This window comes from Gadus macrocephalus, chromosome 9, assembly GCF_031168955.1.
Source record: "Gadus macrocephalus chromosome 9, ASM3116895v1".
In the NCBI taxonomy this organism is placed as follows: Eukaryota; Metazoa; Chordata; class Actinopteri; order Gadiformes; family Gadidae; genus Gadus; species Gadus macrocephalus.
The window spans coordinates 3,550,332-3,572,943 of record NC_082390.1 but is presented as its reverse complement, the minus strand read 5'-3'; the positions used below and the strand labels follow the sequence as shown (position 1 = coordinate 3,572,943).

Here is a 22,612-nt window from a genome sequence, read left to right as displayed (position 1 = left end):
GTTCTCTAACGTGAAAAAAGTATTAACAGCAAGGGGCTATTATAACATGGGTAATACTGCAAGAATCTGACCAATTGAAAATAAAATGCAAAAAAAATAGCAATAAAAATGAAATTCAAATGTACAAATATATATTATTTGCGCTCTGTTATTTACCCTTAATTATAGTTCATAATTGTTATCCTACGTAAAATGTACACAAACCATGGTCCTAATGAAATCTCAAATGCAAATCTATTTTTTAAATAAAGGTTTGAAATGAAATGAAATGAGTTCCTAGACGAGCCACGTCAAGTCATGATGTCATCATTATTGTCCTTCTTTTGACCTTTATGAGAACACAGTTTGCCTTCGGGATGTGTGATTACTGAAATAATGTAAAATTACCTCTCAAATCCTATTCCAAAAGGTATTTTATGTGTAGGCATAATAGGCCCACGTTTTCTTTCTGAAAGAAGAAGAATTACAACAATTTCCACAGGCTGTTGTCTTTGTTGTTTTTTATTGACTTTTTTATTCTTGTTTTCCATTGATTTGTGATTGCCTTAGAGAGCCTATTCTAACACATGAACAACAGAGCTCGCACGTTATGAACGTTAAGCATCCAGAGAGACAGTTACTGTCAACCACACCACAAAAAAGAGCTGCTGTTACATACACAATACATACAACTAGCTTCAGCTGTAACACAACATAACACGACACAAAACAGAATGCATTGTTACTTTGTTTTTTGATTGTTTCGACTTGATATGTTAAACCGGTGCAAACTGGTTTCAATGGCAGTATTTCAGGCTTGTCGCGTTTTCCCTTGTTCATCTGGCCTGTTGCGCTTCCGATCTTCACTCTCGCATGTAAATCCGTGTGCACACGACATCGTCTGCTCCAAATGTCTGGAAAAAGGGAAAAGAGGTTGGAAACCAACAACTATCGCATTGTACTATGTTAGTGACCATTTATTAACCCTTTGGTTTTTTATTGGGAGCTCTCGACAGTTGTCCCTCTGTGTAAATTAGGTTTCTTTGCTTGTTTCAGTATGTCCACGGGAAAAAATGTGTGGACATACAATTGACACAAATTGACGCAATTGAAAAAATACTATCGATATATAATATTTTATCCAGTGAACGGACTTGAGCCCAAAGCGTTCTCCCATGTCGGGCAGACGCAGAAATATTGTTGTAGCAGTTTCATGTCCAGAGTATTTCTTTGCGCACCCTTTGCCTGTCCCCTCTGTAACAATGGGGTTCTATACATTTTTTGGGTCACACTATATGAACCAGAATTCGTGCCCTGCATACTGCAATTGATTTATGCAAGGCAATGTTTCTACTTTGGCCTCAATGACCTTCCATTTGATCAGATATTAACAAAAGACCTTGAACCCTCTTGAACTATCCTCTGACACCTACTCTTATCTGTACAGTATTATAGTACCAGACAGAAGGAATGCCATAAGAGTATTTTATTTTTAGGAAAGAGTTGAGGTGAGGATAAAAAAAGTTTAACTCAAAACAAATGTTATAGACCAAAAATATGTTTTTGGTCCCCCCACACTTCACACACGCACACACAAGAATATCCAATGCGGCTCTAAAATCCCCTTTCCCGAGTACTTGCCTCAAAGTGTTCCGCAGACACAACCATTTGAAACGGGACAAAGCAAAGCTTATGGAAATGTGCCCCAGTTTACAGTGTGAACTGCCAGAGATAATCAGACGCTCGCCCTGTGACGGCCTCCACTCAGTCTCCACTGTCTGGGGAAGGAGTCAGACAGACATCCTCCAGAGGAACCCGCTTTGCTTCCACATTGTTTGTTCCGCTGCCTCCAGACATCGATGACTCACCATTCATTTCCCCTAAGAATCTCCTGTCCCGACTTTCGTTTTTTTTTCCGACATTCATACGTCTAGCGTCACACTCGTTGAGGTTACATCCACATTACATGTCCCATCAGTGTCTGCACATTGAGGGTGACTAAAACAATGGAATCACATCGTTGCATGTGTTAAGCATGTTTGGCCACTGAAGACTGTTTGTGTTTTGTGGGGATGCCCCCCCCCCATGTAACGATCGGGTACAATACTTTTAACACTTCTGACAACCTGCCAGCCCCATCCAAACAAGAGGGCCAGAAAGCCCTTGTCCATGAGTTCTCTCTGCCCATGCAGTCAGTAACAGTTGTCTTGAGTCATTACAAAACGATATTGAGGGGTTGGTAATGAATGTCTGTTTGCATTTATATTCCTTCAGAGAGGCCTGAAGCCCACTTTTGGGGTTTGTTTGAAATGTGGCTCCCTGACAAAAATGTAGTTTGGTTTTGGTTTAAGCAATTCATTTATTTTCCCTCTTTGTCATTAGTGATTACGTTCTTCACGTTACGAGAGATGTCAAGCAAGGGAAGGATTTGAAATTCCACAATAAAATTATTATTTTTCTCCCTTTTCTTTCTTCGTAAAAAACCGAATGGCATTTATTCTCCATAAAATTTAAAATGTTATGTTTTTCCTGTAGTCACACTACTAATCTTGCTAACTAACAGACTGCGGGTGCACCAGTCAGAAACAACACAGACTAGGGTAGGTGTTGAAAAAATTGAAACTTTTATCGTCTGTCCATCTCAGAGCCTCCACATGACATTTACTGGGCTTTAGACCCAATGACTTTCAGCCATTTTAATCTGTTAAAACACCAGAGCCAGTTTACTGCCTCGTCAACGTAAAAGCCTCTTCCTGTTACCCTCTCCCATCTCCTTCTCTCATGAAAGGGGGGGGGGGGGGGGGGGGGGTATATCACTCATCTCCATTATAGACAAATCTCAAGGGTGCTTGCATTACCTCACACGCTTTGTGATGTTAAAACATTTGTCTCCAAGGTTGAACCCCTGTCTTAATGTGAATCAACGCCATGTGGAGACGGACTGGGTTGAACCCCGTTCCACTCTTAAAGGAGAATCACCGCTGTGTGGAGACTGGGTTCAACCCGGTTCCACTGTCTTAAAGGAGAATTCCCGCTATGTGGAGAGAGACTGGGTTCAACCCGGTTCCACTGTCTTAAAGGAGCATCACCACCATTTGGAGACAGACTCTGGGTTCCCTGTTGCACTGGGTCTTAAAGGACCGTCACGCCATGTGAAGACAGAATAGCGTGAAGGCAGAGTAGAGTTGGGGAGGAGGGGGGGGGGGGGAGTATGATGCACGTTGATGAAATAGTGTCATAACCCTAACACACCCTTAGTGGAAATCATAAGGCTTGGTACGTTAGATAGATACGGTCATATCTATATTCAACATACTTGATTTTGTTTGGTTTTGTAAATACTTAACCATCCGCACAGCTGGAGCGTCTCTGAACTCGACATGTCTGCACATTTCTGATTAGTTAGGCCCACCCAAAACCCAACCCAGACTCTTGGGACGAGCTTCGTCAGCGACTGCGACTCTATTTGGCGAAGCCACCTCCCTGACCGGTGTCTCTGGGACCCGGAGGTGATGATCACGAGGTCCCCGGCACAAGCACTCACCAGAACCAGCTCCTCCCCGTTCAGCTCCCGGGTCCAGAAGGTCTTGGGTCCGTCCCCGTCCACCAGGGTCTGGTTGCAGTGGATCTTGTTCTCAGTCTCCCAGACGGGCAGGCTCTGCCAAGACGGGGGGGTTAGGGTTGTTAGGACGGCAGTGGCTCAAGTGAAAGGGTTCGGGTTTGATCCCCAGCTCCTCCTCGATTGTCCAGGAGTCCCTGAGCCAAAACGTATACACCTTACTGGGTGTCTGACTGCCTGTGCCCTTGCCCTCTGTTTTGCCCTCTGTCTGACTGTCCCCTCGCATGGTTGACACCACCGTCGGTGTATGAAATGGGTGCATGAATGGTTGTGTGAATGGGTGAATCAGAGGCACTAATTGTGAAGCGCTTTAAGTGGCCACAGGTCTGGAGAGCGAAGTATAAACGCAGCCCATTTACCATCGCCACTAGGACTGTAGGACTCCATCTTACAGCTTTGATGCTGCGCTTTTTCTGCTCGGTCGTTGGAGTCGTAGAGCAGGCGAGGGCAGTCGACTCCAGATGGAGGGTTGGGGCTTGTGTGTGTGTGTGGGGGGGGTCGCCAGATCAAAGGCAGGAGCAGACAACCGACTGGCTCTCAGCAGGCTGCCGTCCTGCGTCCTCACCGAGCATCACTGATGAGGACCGGGGCTTTGTTCACGCTCTCTCTGCCTTTACTTCCTCGCTCCCTTCCTTCCTCCATCCTCTGTCTCTATCTCGCCTTCCCTTCTTCTCCCTCTCCCTCCCTCTCTATTCCCCCTTCCCTCTCTCGTTCTTTCGCCTGTCTACCACTTCTAATCTTTGTGTGTGTGTATGAGTGTTTGTGTGTGTGTGTATGTGTGAATATATCAATGTTTGTGTGTGTGTGTGTGTGCATGTGTTTTAATAAGCCCAAAGAGTCAATTATCCATGGCTCTTTTATAGCTAGTCTTCACTCTGAAGTGTTGACTTGGATGGATTTTCCTCTTTCATTCGCTCTGTTTTACACTATCTCTCTCACACACAGACGCACACACACACACACACACACACACGCGCGCGCGCACGCACGCACGCACGCACGCACGCACGCACACACACCAGACACACACACGCACACACCAGACGCGCACACTGCTCTATTCAAGACATCAAAGGTTCCCGGGAAGAAGCTTGGTCACGTAGGTAGACACACACACAAAAAGAGAGAGACTTGGATAGCATCCTTGTATTTGATCAAGGCACAAATATAAAGCGTTGTGTTGCAGTGGCACAGGAGGCAGAACGGGTTGTCTGGGAAGGGTGGCCGGTTCGCTCCTTCGAGCTGAGTGTCGACCCTAATGTCACCCTAATCGCTCCGGCAACCTGGCCGTTCGCCCTGCAAGGCTGACACGGCCCTCGGCGTATGAATGCGTGAATGAAAGGGGGAATGGGAGGCGACAATTGCAAAGCGCTATGATTGGCCACAGGTCTGAAAAGCGCTATAAATACCGTTTAATTGACTGCAGTATTAATACAGGAGGCTTATCGGTGACAGACGCTGACTTTGTTCCTCGCTCAATCGGTTGGCCCACGGCGGGAAACGGGAGGCGGCTGGGTATTAAAGAGCCCTCTGGATTCTCTTGTCTTCCCTTATTGCGTCATATTCGACTTCATAGAGTGGCGACACAGATTGCTTTGAACATTATGCAGATGAGAGCAGTCCCAGACGCTCAGCCTGGTGTCTGGGCGTCTGAGTTCACCCTTCTCCTCCCTCTCATGGTCGACTGTCAGACCGACCGACCTGAAAGCCACCTGCGCCCCAACACTCTGGATGATACTCAGGGTATGACAAAGTTGGGCTAGATGTCAGAATAAATTATTTTGAATCCTTTAATCTAAAAAATGACGGCATGAAAGCGAAGAAGACATGCACTCAAATGACAATATATATAACAGTTTAATTTGGATGTGATGGGACAGTTCCCATGGCTTGAATATTTTGTTGTCTCCCAACACACTCTCTAATAACCTGGGAAAGATGATCCATCATTTAAATTCATCTCCATGGTAACAAGCAACTGGCCAAAAGGCTGACAAGTTATCTTTTTATTTTTCTTATAAAAAGTTCTTGGATGGTTTTCAACTGCTCAGTCGGCCCTTTCACCCCTTCCTCTAAGTTTCAATCTTTTCAATCACCTCTGAAATTAAGCCATATTGATCATATCCAAAGTGACTGTGAGGGCTTTCATCTTATTGTATTGCATTAGTTAAAACAGCGAAGTTTCCAAAACAGAAAGTCTGGAAAAAAGTTTCAAGTTTAGAACTAAGCTCTCCTCTTGGCCTCTTCTCCATGGATTAGGACGGGTGTCCGCCCTCACCCCCCTGCCTAACCCCTAACCCAAGTCTGGGGTCCGGGGGTGTGAAGGAGCCACGGATCCCTGGAGAAATCCCCCCCCCCCCAGATTAGAGGAAGCCTTTTAACCTGCTTGCCAGGGCAGGATCACCATGTAATCCCCTTAACCGGCAGGGCCCTTAGCCAAGTTCCACTTAGCTCACCCCTGCCTCCCGCCGCTGCACGCCCCCGCAGGCCGGTGCACGTGCCTCGGTCACTGCGGGCGCCGTGGCCGATTCCGGGCGCCAGACAAGCCCCTCTTCTCTGCCCCTCTAGAAAGCAGACGTTCAGACGAAGATAAGGCCAAAAAAAACGTGTCTGGCATAGCATGGCAACACGTCTTAATACCGCACAGATTCACCACGGACCAGCCGGGGCCAGTTTGTCTAGCCGGGCTTTTCGTCACGTGGCACGACACCCCGAGCCAAGGCCGGGTATACACACAACACACCCTCTGTGACCTCTGGTCTGGACAACGAGAAGAGGCCAGTGGGTACACGGTGTAGAACACAGGCTCTCAGCGGCTCTTGTCAACGAAAGAGACAACATGGCACTGACACATGACTGCAATCTGACCCGCAACCCAGCATGCTGCGGGGGCACAGTCTGAGCAGCCCTGCTGTCTCCTGCCATCCAAATTAGGTCATGTCTGGTCAAAATGGTAACCGAGCCATGCTTGCCGCCACATGTAGCTGGCCACAAAGGTTTGGTCAGATTTTGTAGGGAGTACAGCTGTTAAGTATGAATGTTTTGGTTTTGGTTGATTTAAGGTTCTGTCGTAAGTACTCATCTGCTACTGTATTGAGACCTATAGTCATTGAGCAGAGGCTTTTATCCACAACCACGTATGTCATAAGGAACAGGTAGGGGTTAGGCTTATTGCTCATGGATGAACGGGTAGACATTTGGTGTTTGCACCCACACCCTCTTCGGCAGAGAGGCAAACCCTCAAACCACTAGACTACCCTGCAACAGTAACGCCTAGATCGAGTTATTGCTGGGAGGAAACTGTTTTGTTGCACATATTCGCGATTGCACTTGAGTTTCCAAATAATCTCAAGTATCACATACTGTTGGTCACTTTTTTGAATGAGTCCAAGGCAGTTTTTCCTTTCACTGCGCAGTATTTTCTATCTGCTTAACCACATCTCCAATCTACCACTGCATTGCGAATTTAAGGGAATTCATGACATGCGATATATCTAAGTAGTTTATTTTTCCTTATACTCATAACTTTAGTTTCCAACATTTAGAATCCTTCACAGATGTGAAGGATGACCTTGGGTGTCTTGAAAGGCGCCTCTAAATTAAATGTATTATTATTATTATTACATGTGGAAGTCATTGCTAGCTTAGTTTCCAAGTTTCCAAACTAAGCTTTTTTAACCATTGCAATACAAGACCTTTAAGGCCCCAGTTACTGTCAATATTATGGATATGTCTTATAATTGCACACTTTTCTTACTCAATTTCGAACATTTTGAGGGAAAAATCACTTCTGTTCAAAAGCTACAATTACGTTTTCTTCTTAAAGCCAGGGGGAGACTGCTAGCAAAGTGGGTCTATGGAGGTTTTAAAATAATCGCTACACCCCTTCTACCTAGCATTTACTTGCTCTATCGATGAAGAGTCCCAGACTGCTCTTGATCGGTCCTGCTCTTTGTTGAATGTGGAATCATTATTGTTAGTCCCCTTTGTTAACATAATACATGAAAACGATCACAAAGGGAACTCACAACAATGATTTTTCTTCTTCTTCCTCTTATTTTCTCTAAATGTGGGCAATCTTTTCAAGGTGAAAAACCGCCTTCTAGATTTTAGATATGAGAAAAAAACATGTACCTTATGTCGACAAGTCATGTCCTTTAGGTAATAAAAAGTTAATTTAAACAAGATGCACGAGAACAAAATGGCACTTCCTTCAACTGTACACTTGCATTGAGGCATCGTCTATCCTAACTCATATTCCCAAACAATCGCTCATTCTGTGCTCTCAGTGAAAACACACTGGTCTCCAAACGAGATGCTTAGGAAATCCCCCTATCAATTAATCCAGAACAAAAACCAACGCCTGGGTGAAAGAAGAGCTGTTTCTCAGGGGTTAGTAAGAACAGCTTAACACACAGATGTTCACAGATAACCACAGCATGGCGTTGTTCAACTGATTCTCAGTAACTCATTGACATGATGTCCATCGGAATAAAAGTCCTGACAATGTCTTCAAACATGTAATATTGTACTGTCTTGTTAAATTTTGACGAAAGATCCATTCTAACATTATACATTTATTTTCCAATTCATTATTCGAATTCATTATTATGTAAGAGCAAACCTATGAACTATATTGTAGGTGTTATTTATTTAATTAATTAAGAAGTATCTACGCTTGTCTGACTCTATCAAGGAATAATTCTTGGTAGGATTTCAAATAAATAACAAATGATCAAAATGTCTGACATAGTAAAAAGCGTTTTCTCTACAACTCAATGGGAATTTAATCATATCAGAGCAAATACCTCATCAGAGCATTCAATCAGCTACTTGTCGGCTGGGACCAGGTGGTTCATATTAATTTTCAGATGTAATTTTAATGTCCCATCTGCAGAAGACATTGTTGAGATGCTATGGCTGTGCGACGGAGCTAGATAAGCTCGGGAAGAGACCTGTTTTTCTAACCGTAACCCCGTTGAGCTACGGAGCACAGTTATACAAGCACAGCATCAAGCATAACATGCAAGAGATGGTATGGTCTGCTTAGTCGATATGTCTGCTTGGATGGGAAACCCATTTAGTTGAAGAGGAGTCGTGGAAGGATTTAGGAAGATTAAGTATGGGTTTGTGGATGTCAGGTTGTTCTGCAAGTATTTAATATCCTCCCATCATATCTAACTGCACACTAGCTTTTAATTACGCAAGCATTTTATTTTGTGGTGGTCAGTAAATACCCATACCCTACCCATATATGTAGATCGCCGCAAAACTAGAGTTGAGGTAGTTTGGTTTGCCTCCTCAGGTCATATTTATCATAATTGTAAAATGTTCATTAAATCTCTTCTAAACCTCTTTTCAAATTAAAAGGCCCCTATCCCAGTCTTAGCCCTTGTTATTGGACAGCTTTATTTGGTAGGGAGGAAACGGTGGGTGTTGGCAGAATGCCTGAAAGCTATCTCACTCTATTACGCTCCTTAGCAGAACACAGAGTTGAAGAGTGTCATCATGTTTACAGCTTTGTCCTTGTTTTGAGCATTATTGTATTTTAATGAGCCAAAATAGCCCTATTCCCGCCATACCCTCATTTGAATAAGCCTTAATATTGATACTTTCTCCACAATCTTATTTTGTTGAACGTTTATAACCATACTTTCACCACTCATTCATTTTGAACGGCCCAAATAACCATACTTTAAATTTGATGAGCATAAATAGACTAAAAGTCTATAGACCTTAATAACCATCCACTCACCATACCTTTATTTTGACAGTCGAACATTCGGCTCGGTTACATCGATGGCCCATGAAGTGTTCTAGTCTATAAGTCTTCCGCATAAATATCTTCTAGGAAGGTTGTGGGAATCTTCCCCGAGGAGACTTGGATGGTGTGTGGGGGGGGGGGGGGGGCTGGGAATGAGGATCCAGCCTCCTCCCCATCAGGATCAACCCTTCAATCCCCGGGACCCAGGGAGATGGGCCCGGGACGGTCTGGGGTACCAATTAGATTCATTCATTTTGCATGGAGGGCTCCACTACTCCGGCAGCCTTTGAAGGCCTCGGCCGAAGATACTCAAGATACTCTGTGCGTGGGCAGATACCACAATGCACCAGCACGTGGATGTCTATTAAATAGCAGGTAGTATGCTCCATCCAACACACAATCTATCAGGGAAATGTGCATAATCATCATTAGTCTTACCATTTGTGTCCGTGGCAACAGCTGAGGAAGCTTACAAAATGAAACAGCTTTTTCCACCTTTTTTCTTTTTCTTATTCATCCCATTTGGATAAACTATACTTTTTGGATTAGCTTACTCTCTCCCCCCTCTCCCCATCTTTCTCCCTCTCCCCTCTCTTACCCTCCAACTATTTCCCCCCATCACCTCCTCTTTGTCTGTCTTCATCCCTCTCTTTCTCTGCCTCCCACTCCCTCTACCCTCTCCCTCTCTCCCCCTCTGCCTCCCTCTACCCTCTCCCTCTACCCCCCCTCCCCCCCACCTAGCAACGTCCACAGTCTACATATTCTACCCCCACCCCTCTCTCACTCCCTCTCCCTCTCTCCCTCCCTCTACCCTCTCCCTCTCTCCCCCTCTGCCTCCCTCTCCCTCTCTCCCCCTCTGCCTCCCTCTACCCTCTCCCCCTCTGCCTCCCTCTACCCTCTCCCTCTCTGCCTCCCTCTACCCTCTCCCCCTCTGCCTCCCTCTACCCTCTCCCCCTCTGCCTCCCTCTACCCTCTCCCCCTCTGCCTCCCTCTACCCTCTCCCTCTCTGCCTCCCTCTACCCTCTCCCCCTCTGCCTCCCTCTACCCTCTCCCCCTCTGCCTCCCTCTACCCTCTCCCTCTCTGCCTCCCTCTACCCTCTCCCCCTCTGCCTCCCTCTACCCTCTCCCACTCTGCCTCCCTCTACCCTCTCCCCCTCTGCCTCCTTCTACCCTCTCCCCCTCTGCCTCCCTCTACCCTCTCCCCCTCTGCCTCCCTCTACCCTCTCCCTCTCTGCCTCCCTCTACCCTCTCCCTCTCTTCCTCTGCCTCCCTCCCCCTCTACCCTCTCCCTCTCTCCCCCTCTGCCTCCCTCTACCCTCTCCCTCTCTTCCTCTGCCTCCCTCTCCCTCTCTCCCCCTCTGCCTCCCTCTACCCTCTCCCTCTCTTCCTCTGCCTCCCTCCCCCTCTACCCTCCCCCTCCCCCCCACCTAGCAACATCCACAGTCTACATATTCTACCCCCACCCCTCTCACTCCCTCTCCCTCTCCCCCTCCCTTCCTCTCCCTCCGCCTCCCCCTTCCTCTCCCTCCACCCTCCCTCCCTCTCTCTCTCTCTCACCTTGCACTTGCGTCCGTCCACCGTCTCCTCGCAGAACTCCTCCCCGATGGTGAAGTTGATCTCGGTGGTGCGCACGGTGGTGGAGGTCTTGATGTAGAACTGCTCCCCGTCCTGACGGATCTCCACGTGGGGTTTGGCCGCCGCCGCGCCCGCCACCTTCCTCAGCATGGCGTTCACCCCTGGATGGGGGGAGACACGCGCACACACACACACACACACACACACATACAGAGATACACACACATACAGAGATACACACACACACACACACACACACACACACACACACACACACACACACACACACACACACACACACACACACACACACACACACACACACACATACAGAAATACACACATACAGAAATACACACATACACACACAGATACACACACATACAGAGATACACACACATACACACACATACACACACACACACACACACACATACAGAGATACACACATACACACACAGATACACACATACACACATACAGAGATACACACATCCATACACACTTACACACACACACACACACACACACACACACACACACACACACACATACAGAGATACACACATACACACACAGATACACACACACACACACACACATACAGAGATACGCACACACTCACACATACAGAGATATACACACACAGATACACACATACAAACAGATACACACATACACACACATACACACACACACACACACACACACACACACACACACATACAGAGATACATACATACATACACACACACACACACACACAGATACACACATACAGAGTTACACACATACATACACAGATAGACACACACACAGATACACACACACACATGCAGAGATACACACATACACACACACACACACACACACAGATACACACACATACAAACGGATGTCTGTATTGAATGTCATTTATAACGCTCCAACCAAAACAGTTTGCACTACTTAGTATCGGCAATGAAAGTTGGTGAGGAGGAGAGGAGGAGGAGGGAGGAGAAGAATAAGTGAGGTGCATGGCAAGTGTGGGAGGAGGGGTGAGGAGGGGAGAGACATGTCAGAGAGGGAGGGGGAGAACTAGAGACATACTCCTCCTGGTCCTCACAGTATAAGGGGGCCACCTGTTATTCCTTTGAAACATGAATACATAAATACTAATTTATTAATGGAACCTACATGACCGTTTAAGGTCACCCCGGGGACCTTTATTGTATGTTCTCTGAGGGCACTTTGTATTGCAAAACATCAGCTTCACACTCACTGGCATTAAAGTTCCACATTTTAAGCTCTGGTTGAAAATTGGCTATGATCATGCATAGTTTTACAACACTCAAAATCTCATAAAGTAACGTTTATATTAAATTAGTCTAGGAAATTGCGGCTCTGTAGTAGCTCCATGTACACCAATAAAAACAACTGACTTTTATAAATATATTTATAAAATATGAGAAGGGATATATATTTCTGAGAAACTTAGAAAATGGTTTTAGGTCCATTCAATGTGACAAATTCTTTGCTTTCTCCTCACATTACTCCCTCTCTTAAATCTTTAGTTTCACTCGTTTCCAAAACCATTGCGGTGTTCGAAACCCCAGCATAAACAAACTCCACCCCAGTCTTAATACCTCGGGGGAAAGCAAGACGGCAGTACATCTTAAAAACGTTTATCTCTCGCGGCCTCGCCTTCACATCAATAATAATATTAATCACATCCAAAGGGCGTTTGGGTTTATAAACTGCGTCAAGTGTCTTTAAAGTATTAATTTGCTGTTGACCTAAAAATTCCATGCGGTCGATTACGAAGACGTTGATGGAATGCGACTCCCTCGGATGACTCCAACAATACAGAAGTTTCTGGAACAGGAAATCTCAGTCATGAAATCATATGCTCAGACAGACATGCTTATGCTTAATGCGACCATCCAGCGACAGAGTGAGCTCACTACACTAACGGGAATGTGCCACGTGTTCCTTAACGAGCAATTACAGACCAATTAATCACAGTGGCCCGAAAGGGCCTCTTAGATAACCTTATTTTTATGTTAATCTTTTTAATAAATATATATTATTTCATTATTTTTTCGAAGGCATATAAACCTATATAGAGACATTGTGAGGGGGGAGGGCACCTAGCAAAAGCAGAAGCCACCACAACCAACGGTTATGAGATTAATGTGACGGGTCTCTTAAGAGGAAGCCGCGGCAACCATTTCATATTGATCCAACGCATGCATTTAATTCAGTAATGGACGTTATATCTTCACCAGATAACACATTTATGCACTCAGGCCTATTTTGCGACTGTACGGCCTCTGTGGAATTTTATGAGAACCCTCAACTTTTCATTGAAGCCCTTAGGTGTGCTGGGTCAAAACGGTAGAAACGCATTACATCAACTGGGGCAGGCTGCATTGCATGCGTCGTTTTGGATGTCACAATGGATTGGACGTCCCAAACACACATACACACAAACATATCCAGCATTTTCTATCCCCTGCATTTCAAAAAGAAGTGGAGGTCCACACATATTGCCACCCCATTGAGTGTGTGTGTGTGTCTGTGTGTCTCAGTTGAACCCAAAACCACGTCACATCACGTTAAGGCTACGGAGAGACGGGTGGAACGATAAGAGATGAGAAAAGGATGCCAGCGAATGGGTATGGACCCCAGAGGGAGGGAGGGGGTGGCGAGGAGAGAGAGAGAGAGAGAGAGAGAGAGAGAGAGAGAGAGAGAGAGAGAGAGAGAGAGAGAGAGAGAGAGAGAGAGAGAGAGAGAGAGAGAGAGAGAGAGAGAGAGAGAGAGAGAGAGAGAGAGAGAGAGAGAGAGAGAGAGAGAGAGAGAGAGAGAGAGAGAGAGAGAGAGAGAGAGAGAGAGAGAGAGAGAGAGAGAGAGAGAGAGAACCACTTGCGTGGTTAAATGCATGCCCTACTTAAACGCTTAACATGAATTAGCACCACCACCACCCTCAACAATACCATGTCTGTTCTGCCATGTCTGAGGAATTCCGCATCCCAGTACGCTCATAACTGCCCTCCCATCCGGAGGACAAGGAGGGTTTTCCCAGGACAATGTCAAGCCTTTGGAAGTCCCTGCGCTTTACAAAAAGAGGACCGACGCAAAGGGGAAAAAAATAAATAAAGTGAAAAGGCAATCTTTTTTTTGGGGTCTTTTCTTTTTTTCCGGGGATGTGATTGATAGTTAACCCCACGGAGGGATGCACCGTTGCCCCCGGCGATAGAAAGTGGCGAAGAGAGGAGACGGATTAAAAAGACAAGAGAGAGAGAAAGTAGGGAGCGAGAGAGAGTCAGGATGACGGGAGGAGAGAGGAGACTGGCTCTTACCCAGGGCTTTGAGAAGTTCATCGAAATTCTCACTGCTCCTCATCTTCCAGATGCCGGCAAAGTTAGGCATGTCTGCCGAGGAGGTCCGTGCACGCTGCTGCTCGTTCGGAGGAGAAGAACCTGTTTCACTCTCTGCACTGCCTCCCCTCTCCTTCCCTCACCCTTATCCTCTCACGCCCTCCCGCCCCCTCTCTCTCTCGCTCGCTCGCTCTCTCTCTCTTTTTCTCCCCCCCTCTCTCGCTCTCGCCCCCCTCTCTTACCGACCCCATCTCTCACGCCCCTCTCTCTTTCTGTCTCTCTCTCTCTTTCTCTCTCTCCGTTTCTCTCTGTCTCTCTCTTTCTCTCTCTCTTTCTCTCTGAGCGACCCCCACTTTCTCTCTTTCTCATCCCACTTTCTCTCTATTACACTCTTCCTCTCAGGTTCTTCTTCCTTTCTCTTCTCGGTCGCACTTCAGCCTCTCTCTCTCTCTCTCTCTCTGTCTCTCTCTCTCTCTCTCTCTCTCCTCTCTCCTCTCTCCTCTCTCTTCTCTCTTCTCTCTTCTCTCTCTCTATCTCTTCTCTCACTCTCTCCTTCCTTTCACAAAGACTATTAGAGCAAGTCTCATTTTTGTATGTTCTGTAGCCTTTTTTCCCACAATCGACATGGCCCGAAGACTCACCAATGTACACACACACACATGTACACGCACACGCGCACACACACACACATGCACACACGCACATGCACGCACACGCACACACACATACACAAAAAAGCCTGGTATGTTCCCCTCATACATACGGAACAAGATGGACGCCATGCTGCTGTTGGCAGCATCTCCGTACATTTTGGTTGGTTGGGATGGCTAGAATTTATTGATTGCCATATCTTATCACTGGATATCATAAATGTGACACAGAAACATGTTGAGTTAATGCGCCTTTGGAGGACTCATAAAGTGTAATCGATCCGAAACTAATGAAATCATTCATCCCGAGGGTTGTATTCCATCATTGGATCATTTGTGAGAATACTGTTCCCTGAATACATTAGCCTAAAATTAGCAATATTTTAGCAGTATAAATCATTTTCGCCCACTGAGTGTGTTTCATTAGGAAGTCAACTCTGCATAATATGGTTCAAGAAGTCAGATCAAGTTCAGGTTATTTTTATTTTCCAATCCAATTAATAAGAAATGTAAACGTTTGTTTTCTTTTCGGACTGTTCAAATCTATGCTTGGATTCAGATTAGTAATCTGTGATCAGGAAATATTGAAATGCAGGATATGCGCTATCATTCTTTTAATTTCGTACCCTTGTGGGGAAATATTGTTGATGGAGCTGATATTGCTGCTCTATTTTAAAATATATCACTGCTTTTATAGTTCTGTTTGTACATCTTTGTGCATATCTTTCCACATATTTTAAAATGCGGTACAAATTGTTCAGTTGGATTTTTGTGATTGATAACTAAAATGCGTTTTCGGCCCTTGAAATAATCTAAATGAATCTTAATAAATATTTTTTTTATAATAATCCCTTTAAAAGATATATATATAAATAGCAAGAGGGCTGTTTAACTAAAATCTCAGTCAAGATAGAACAACTTTATTCCATTTTTCACAAAAATAAAATCCCCAAACTTTATTATTGAATTGTCTTAAAGATTGACATTCTCCTGGGACACCATCTTTGACCGCTACTGTAAAACGTACAAAGCACCAAGAGAAGATCAGAGACCCGTTGGTCCAGCTGCAGAGGCCCAGCCTCGGAGTACCTTGTCACGCAGCCTCCAGAGCAGCCTCATCACCCTGGCACCCCCAGGCCACCATAGAGGAACACACCCTGACCTAGAGAAGATCCCACGAGGTACGGTCAGATAAGGCCCCCAAGAGCATCACACTAAAAGGTAAAGGCTGTGTTATCTTTGTTTGATTGAGTTTTAAGATGAACAAAATACAATTTAAATACATATAACGGTAGAATGTATAGCTTGTAAATATTGGGCATAAATTACACATAATTATTAAAAATAATAATGTAAAGTTTCAATTATGAAAAATTACAATAATTCCTTCGCAAACTGGCAATGTTTAAATTTATTTTTTACATCTATTCTAATTGTGTATATTTGATGTTTATTTTTTGGTTGTTTTATTCTTGTTTTAAATGTTTATTCGACTATACTGTTATGCTGTGACACATGGCGTGTGTCCTATTTTCTGAATGGGAAACCAATGAACACTTCAACTATTACGCTGGGATATTTTCGCCTCTCTGTTATTCGTCTTCCCCTTGAAGCTTTCAACAGTGGTTACAAGACGTAATGCAACGTCTTTGGTTAACCTTCACTCCTGGTCAGACGAGGACAACAAAGTGAGAGGCGGACGGGGTCTGGATAAGTGCCTGTATCTACCGTTATAACAAACACAATTACTTTCCTCAATTACGGCTCTACTTTTGGGTCTGCTCTGCCTAATGCACATTTTCCATTTCTATGATTAACAACGATCATTGTGGTAGAAAATGTCAACGCTGCACTTCGGTTATGAAGGAGCTCAGCAAAGTAGAAACGGTATTTTATTTGGCATGTACTTCTCCACATCAAACACACAACCCACTGCACACAAACACACAATGCCACACAAGACACAGTGCCACACACACAAAACATACCACACATATCAAACACAACACTATGCACACTAAAAACACAATACCACAATGTCACACACAAATCAAAACAGCCTCACCACAAACCCTGAACAACACACAATGCTACACTGCTACAAACACACAATCTTTAATGACTATTTGTTTTGTGTTTGTTTTTTCCTACTTTAATTTAAGGTCTTAAATGGGAAAGAGATTAATACTGTATTTTAGTTATTCAATTATTTATTTTTTATTTTGACTCTCAGAAGGATAGATGAGGGAGGTCAATTTTAAAATAAAATGCATGAAGCTTCGGCAAAACCCGGCCTTATCGAATTGATATAGCATCAGATCGAACGCATAAGCTATGCCTCCACTCACCTCTTCATCTGACAGGGGGCAGCAATGCAGCACCCAGTTGGATGTAGCCATACTGAACCAACGAAGAGGGGCCGAAGAAGAAATAGCGGAAGTGCTCATTTGTTGTCATCATGGCGCCTCCTGTGTAATTCTTGGTGTAAACTATCTGCTGAATTTAACTATACCGTTTAAACGATTTTTTACAAAGGTATGTAAGAATGTATTGTATACAGTTTACATGCAAAAACGTGTTTTATAGACTTTAACCTACATTTTGGCCTAGGAAGTGGTAAGATACTACCAGGTCAATACGAGGACCACCTTATGGTTGGACTGATAATGTGAATTATTTGTAACAGATATCCAATGTAAATTGTCAAAACTACAACCGATCATATATATTAGAGCTCTCTAGTTCTGTGTTCAGCTTTGAGCATTTTCACAACAACGCACTAAATGCTGGCTGCTGGCTGCTAACTTCGATCTGGCAGAAAACAACCAGTCATTCAAACCTGTTTGAATGGAACAGTGAATGCTGTCATGACTGAGTCGTTATTTACTCCGCTGAATCATGAAATATTTCTTCGTGCATTAATAGTACAGAAAGAGAACGTGTGATTACGCCTTGTGCAGCATAACAGCTAACGATTGTTTCTGGTCTTCTGTAGGTTGAATTCACTGATTCTGCGACTCCCAGAGAACACAATGAGCACCCAGGTAAACATGTGGTTGTTGTGTCTGTTTCAAGTTAGGCTAGTACTCCATCATCAAGACGTTGTAAATAACAACCACTCTTTCATTACAGTACAGCATCCTGTTCAAGCAAGAACATGGTAAGTAGCCACTAGCACCTGCTAATTCCCACTCAAAGCTCAATTAGTAAGCATCTACACATGCAGCAATTCATTTCAGTATAACTTTTCAATTACTTACTTATTGAGTTGTGGTTCCTGCTTATAAAAAGCTCTCTGAATAGCCTTTGGGTTTGAGGGTAGCTATATAAATATCTCCTCTTGCCTTCGGTGGCTGACCTTATGAGCTGTGTCAGTTTGGCCTCATCGTGTGTGTTTGTGTCGCCAGCGCATGACGATGCAATCTGGACGGCGGCATGGGGCCGTAGCGAGGCGGACGGCACAGATACCATCGTCACCGGCTCTCTGGACGACATGGTGAAGGTGTGGAAGTGGTAAGCTCCTCCCCTCTCTGAGCCCCAGGGCGGCTGCTGCTGCTGCTGCTGCTGCTGCTGCTGCTGCTGCTGCTGCTGCTGCTGCTGCTGCTGCTGCTGCTGCTGCTGCTGCTGCTGCTGCTGCTGCTGCCGTGCCAACATGCGCACGGTGCACTTGAATTCAACTTGTTGCAAGTGAAACCATGTGACATCTTTTGAGTTCATTCTCACATGTCAGTGTGTGTGAAGTTTTGTGTTCATGCTGTGCATTGGGAGTTTTCAAAAGTACTTGCTACTTTTAAATTTGGTAAGCTTCCAATCTCCCGGAACTGTTAAACAAATAATAATAACATAATGATAATGATATTACTACTACTACTACTACTGTTACTAATTCGACTACGACGATGACGACGACTACTACTACTACTAATAATAATACTAATACAATAGTAATGATATGAATAACAACGTAAACTAAATTGTAATTGGTTTTATTACATTCATTCAAACCAAACCTTGATGGCTTTCCTGGCTGGTTCTTCCCCTAACATTCCCCCTGTGACCGGCCCCTCTGCCTTCCACCAGGTCGGACGAGAAGCTGGAGCTCCAGTGGAACCTGGAGGGCCACCAGCTGGGCGTGGTCTCTGTGGACATCAGCCACGACGGGGCCATCGCCGCCTCCAGCTCCCTCGACGCCCACATCCGCCTCTGGGATCTGGACTCTGGCAAGCAGATCAAGTCCATGGACGCAGGCCCCGGTAAGACTCTGAGAAGGGCCCCGGGATTCTGGGAAGGCTACTCATGGTTTTGATTGTTTGTTTGTTTTGTTTTGTTTTGTCTTGTTTTTGTTTTATTTTTATTTATTTTTTTCCACAATGTCTTGTTTTTTAAACAATTTATGATGACTATATGCTCTGTAAGGTGACCTTGGGTGTCTTGAAAGGCGCCTCCAAATTAAATGTATTATTATTATTATTATTATTATTATGGACGGTGTGTCCTTTGTCGTGTCTGGCTATCAGTCCTTGAAGTTTGTGTATCCCTCATCTGCACCACGACATTGATTTAATTAATTAAATTTCTGGATCCAGTACTCGGGTTAAAATGGATCTGTGTCCACCAACTGTTTACTCACACCAATTGGTCTCTAATGGACCATTAGAGGCCATTAGAGACCAATATTTATATCTAGACTAGGCACCAGATATAAATCTATAATTTTATGATATAATATACATTTTCTAGTTTACCGTATTTTATGTTTTTAGCGTAATCCCAGGCCTTATGATTTATGTGTAGACCATTTCCCATCCCTACAAGACTGTGTGTGTGTGTGTGTGTGTGTGTGTGTGTGTGTGTGTGTTCATATCTCCCTAGTCGACGCGTGGTCTGTGGCCTTCTCCCCGGACTCGAAACACATTGCCACGGGCAGCCACCATGGCAAGGTTAACATCTTCGGCGTGGAGAGCGGCAAAAAAGAGTACTCGCTGGACACCAGGGGAAAGTTTATCCTCAGCATTGCTTACGTAAGGACAAACCTCCTCACCTATTATCATTTATTTATTTTTGAAAAATATGAATTATTCAAATTGTTAAATTTTTTTGGACCTTCGGACTTAATAAATTGTAGGGCAAATATCCAACTTTCAACTATTACAATTTAGAATGAAAATTCTCAAAATCAAGTTGGAAATATATGAATCATAAAAACTTTTATGTTTTTTTGCACCTTTGGAAAGAACCTTAATAAATTGTAGTGCAAATATCCAACGTTCAACAATTACAATTTAGAATGCAAATTCATAAAAAACAAATCAAAGATATTAGTCTGCAAGGGGGTACATCCCCCAGCTGGACCCCAGCTGGAAAGGGAGACGATGGTTAGCGTAGAGAACATCCTCTGCTTGTTTAGCCCGGTGAACCTGGCTGTAGGGGGTGGACTCTGGCCGCACTCCAAACAGCATATTAAGTGGTTTGCGAGGTTGAGAGGACCGTGAACAACCGAAGGTAATGGGCTTCAAGAGGGCACTTTCCCTCACAGAAAGGGGTCTTCAGCCCTGAGGCAAAACAGTGCGGGGGGGCTCTGGCTCTGTGCCATGAGCGGTGGATGCACGGCCAAGGTCTACTGCGTGGTGGGAAAACGTTGGTGCTACTTAAAAAGACTAATCATACAAAGAAATTAGGTTACGCTGATCTGGATTTTGTAGTACTGCCGCTTCTTTTCAATTATGCTTTTTGTACATCTAGTAATTATGTAGATACAAAATAAATATATTTTTTAAAGCCAGTAGTCTTGGGAATTTAGTGAAATGATTGAGACATATTTTGGTACAAATGATAGTTATTATTTTACTTTTTATAGTAAAATAATGATATATATATTTTGATTGTGCAGTCTCCTGAGATTCCTTTCAAGGAGTAGGTAAACTCCATCAAAACTTTGGTTAATATTCTATTTTTATTAGCCATTGTCTTGCTCGCCATCCATGCTGCAGTAGGCTACAGTGAATCAATGCTTCTCTCTTTGTTTTTGCTCTACAGAGCCCAGATGGAAAATACCTGGCCAGTGGAGCCATAGATGGAATCATCAACATCTTCGACATCGCTACTGGCAAACTACTCCATACGCTGGAAGGTATACATCCATTTACTATTCATTCTTTTTATTCACTAGACATTTATGAACTACGCTACCTTCGCAATAAAACAAATGCACATTCTCTTCACACACAACAATGGTCATCAAGATCTCTACAGCCCGCAGTGACGGTGGCCCCTAGTTCCTGGATGACGCGTCTCTCTCTCTCTCTCTCCTCAGGTCATGCCATGCCCATCAGATCTCTCACCTTCTCCCCGGACTCCCAGCTGCTCGTCACCGCCTCCGATGACGGATACATCAAGATCTACGACGTGTGAGTGTCCCTGACCCACAATGTATAGCGTTGAGGGCTGCCTCACAACGATATGTACTTTTAAATCTTAAAAGCTTTTTATTAAAATGGATCTGTGCACTGGGATATCGGTTATTATTTTGCTTTGAGAAATATTTAAAATTTCTCTTTTATATGATTGTCTTTCAATGAGTTATCTTTTAAGATGTCTTTGAAATGGGATACCTGCCAAGAAAAGCACTTTGAACGGTGTGTTTTGAAGGGGGCTCTATCAATACTTAGTTTCGGATCTATTGAGTTTGAAGGACTTGTTTTCTGGCTCCGCTCCAATAGTAGATAAGATTGTGTTGTTTTTTTTTATCCGTGTTTTGCAGACAACACGCCAACCTGGCAGGCACTCTCAGTGGCCACGCCTCCTGGGTCCTCAGCGTGGCCTTCTCCCCTGACCACGCCCACTTTGTCTCCAGGTGAGACTACACTCTTTCACAGAGACTAGCTTCCTGTTTGCGAGTTTATATGTATGTAAATATTTATATGCCGTTGATCCATGTTGTGAAATCTGTTCCTGGTTCGTGTTCAGCTCGTCGGATAAGAGTGTGAAGGTTTGGGACACAAACTCCAGAGTGTGTGTCAACACTTTCTTCGACCATCAAGACCAGGTGAGAAAGTCTCCACCTGGGCATATGAAACGTTTAACTGGGAATGAAATAATATATACATCTATCTTATACTTAACTACATTCATATCCATGACGTTTAAAGTTGCCTTGTCAGGGGCACTTTAAAGGGGAAACATCAAACTGCTATTTATTTATATAAGGGTACTGTTTTATACGCGCTTTGGGAAGAAGTTGCGGTCTGCATTCTGCAACAGCAGCTGTTTCCGTGAAGATAGCAATTGGAAGGTTCTACTTAAATAGATATCGGAAAAAATATTTAAACGATGTTCCATAAATGTTTTTAGGTAATTATTTCAATCTAAACACCTGTGTTCCCAGGTTTGGAGCGTCAAGTACAACAACACAGGCTCTAAGATCATCTCTGCAGGCGACGACCGCGCCATCCACATCTACGACTGCCCCATGTGAACGGAGGGGGACCCATGGAAAAGCAAACCGCATGTCTTATTTGGTAAATCGAAACAAACTGAATTATGGGGGGGGGGGTAGATGGTTGTTAAGGAAGGTTGTAAAGCTATTTTTCACTGGCCTGCTTTGGTCAAATAAAACTTTTTTTTTCTATTTTTGCTTGTTGGGCAGTTATTTAGTTTGTAAGCAATG

General features: G+C 44.3%; 2 protein-coding genes across 2 annotated transcripts; one reads left to right on the top strand and one right to left on the bottom strand.

The window, feature by feature from the left end:
• Positions 1-485: 485 nt before the first annotated feature.
• crabp1a (cellular retinoic acid binding protein 1a) lies at positions 486-14,438 on the bottom strand. Its single transcript, XM_060060304.1, has 4 exons — positions 14,279-14,438; positions 10,920-11,098; positions 3,524-3,637; positions 486-893 (listed from the first exon to the last, which is right to left on the bottom strand). The coding sequence occupies exons 1-4, from the start codon at positions 14,346-14,348 to the stop codon at positions 843-845; spliced, it is 414 nt and encodes a 137-aa protein (XP_059916287.1). The 5' UTR covers positions 14,349-14,438; the 3' UTR covers positions 486-842.
• A 2,888-nt stretch (positions 14,439-17,326) lies between these two features.
• On the top strand, positions 17,327-22,573 carry skic8 (SKI8 subunit of superkiller complex). The gene is made up of 11 exons (XM_060060303.1): positions 17,327-17,481; positions 17,942-17,990; positions 18,079-18,106; positions 18,354-18,459; positions 19,027-19,199; positions 19,819-19,967; positions 20,983-21,076; positions 21,260-21,353; positions 21,707-21,799; positions 21,913-21,991; positions 22,331-22,573. Exons 2-11 carry the CDS (start codon positions 17,979-17,981, stop codon positions 22,418-22,420), a joined length of 918 nt encoding a protein of 305 aa, XP_059916286.1. The 5' UTR covers positions 17,327-17,481; positions 17,942-17,978; the 3' UTR covers positions 22,421-22,573.
• The last annotated feature ends 39 nt before the right edge of the window (positions 22,574-22,612 follow it).

Bases quoted from the DNA above. Each gene is read 5' to 3' on its own strand.
- skic8 (XM_060060303.1), top strand. The intron at 19,200-19,818 runs GTAAGACTCTGA...ATATCTCCCTAG, and splicing joins GTCCATGGACGCAGGCCCCG to TCGACGCGTGGTCTGTGGCC. The intron at 21,354-21,706 runs GTGAGTGTCCCT...CGTGTTTTGCAG, and splicing joins TACATCAAGATCTACGACGT to ACAACACGCCAACCTGGCAG.
- crabp1a (XM_060060304.1), bottom strand. From the start codon at position 14,348: ATGCCTAACTTTGCCGGCATCTGGAAGATGAGGAGCAGTGAGAATTTC. The intron at 11,099-14,278 runs GTAAGAGCCAGT...CCCCCCATCCAG, and splicing joins TGAACTTCTCAAAGCCCTGG to GGGTGAACGCCATGCTGAGG. The intron at 894-3,523 runs GTGAGTGCTTGT...CCCTTTTTCCAG, and splicing joins ACGGGGAGGAGCTGGTTCTG to ACATTTGGAGCAGACGATGT.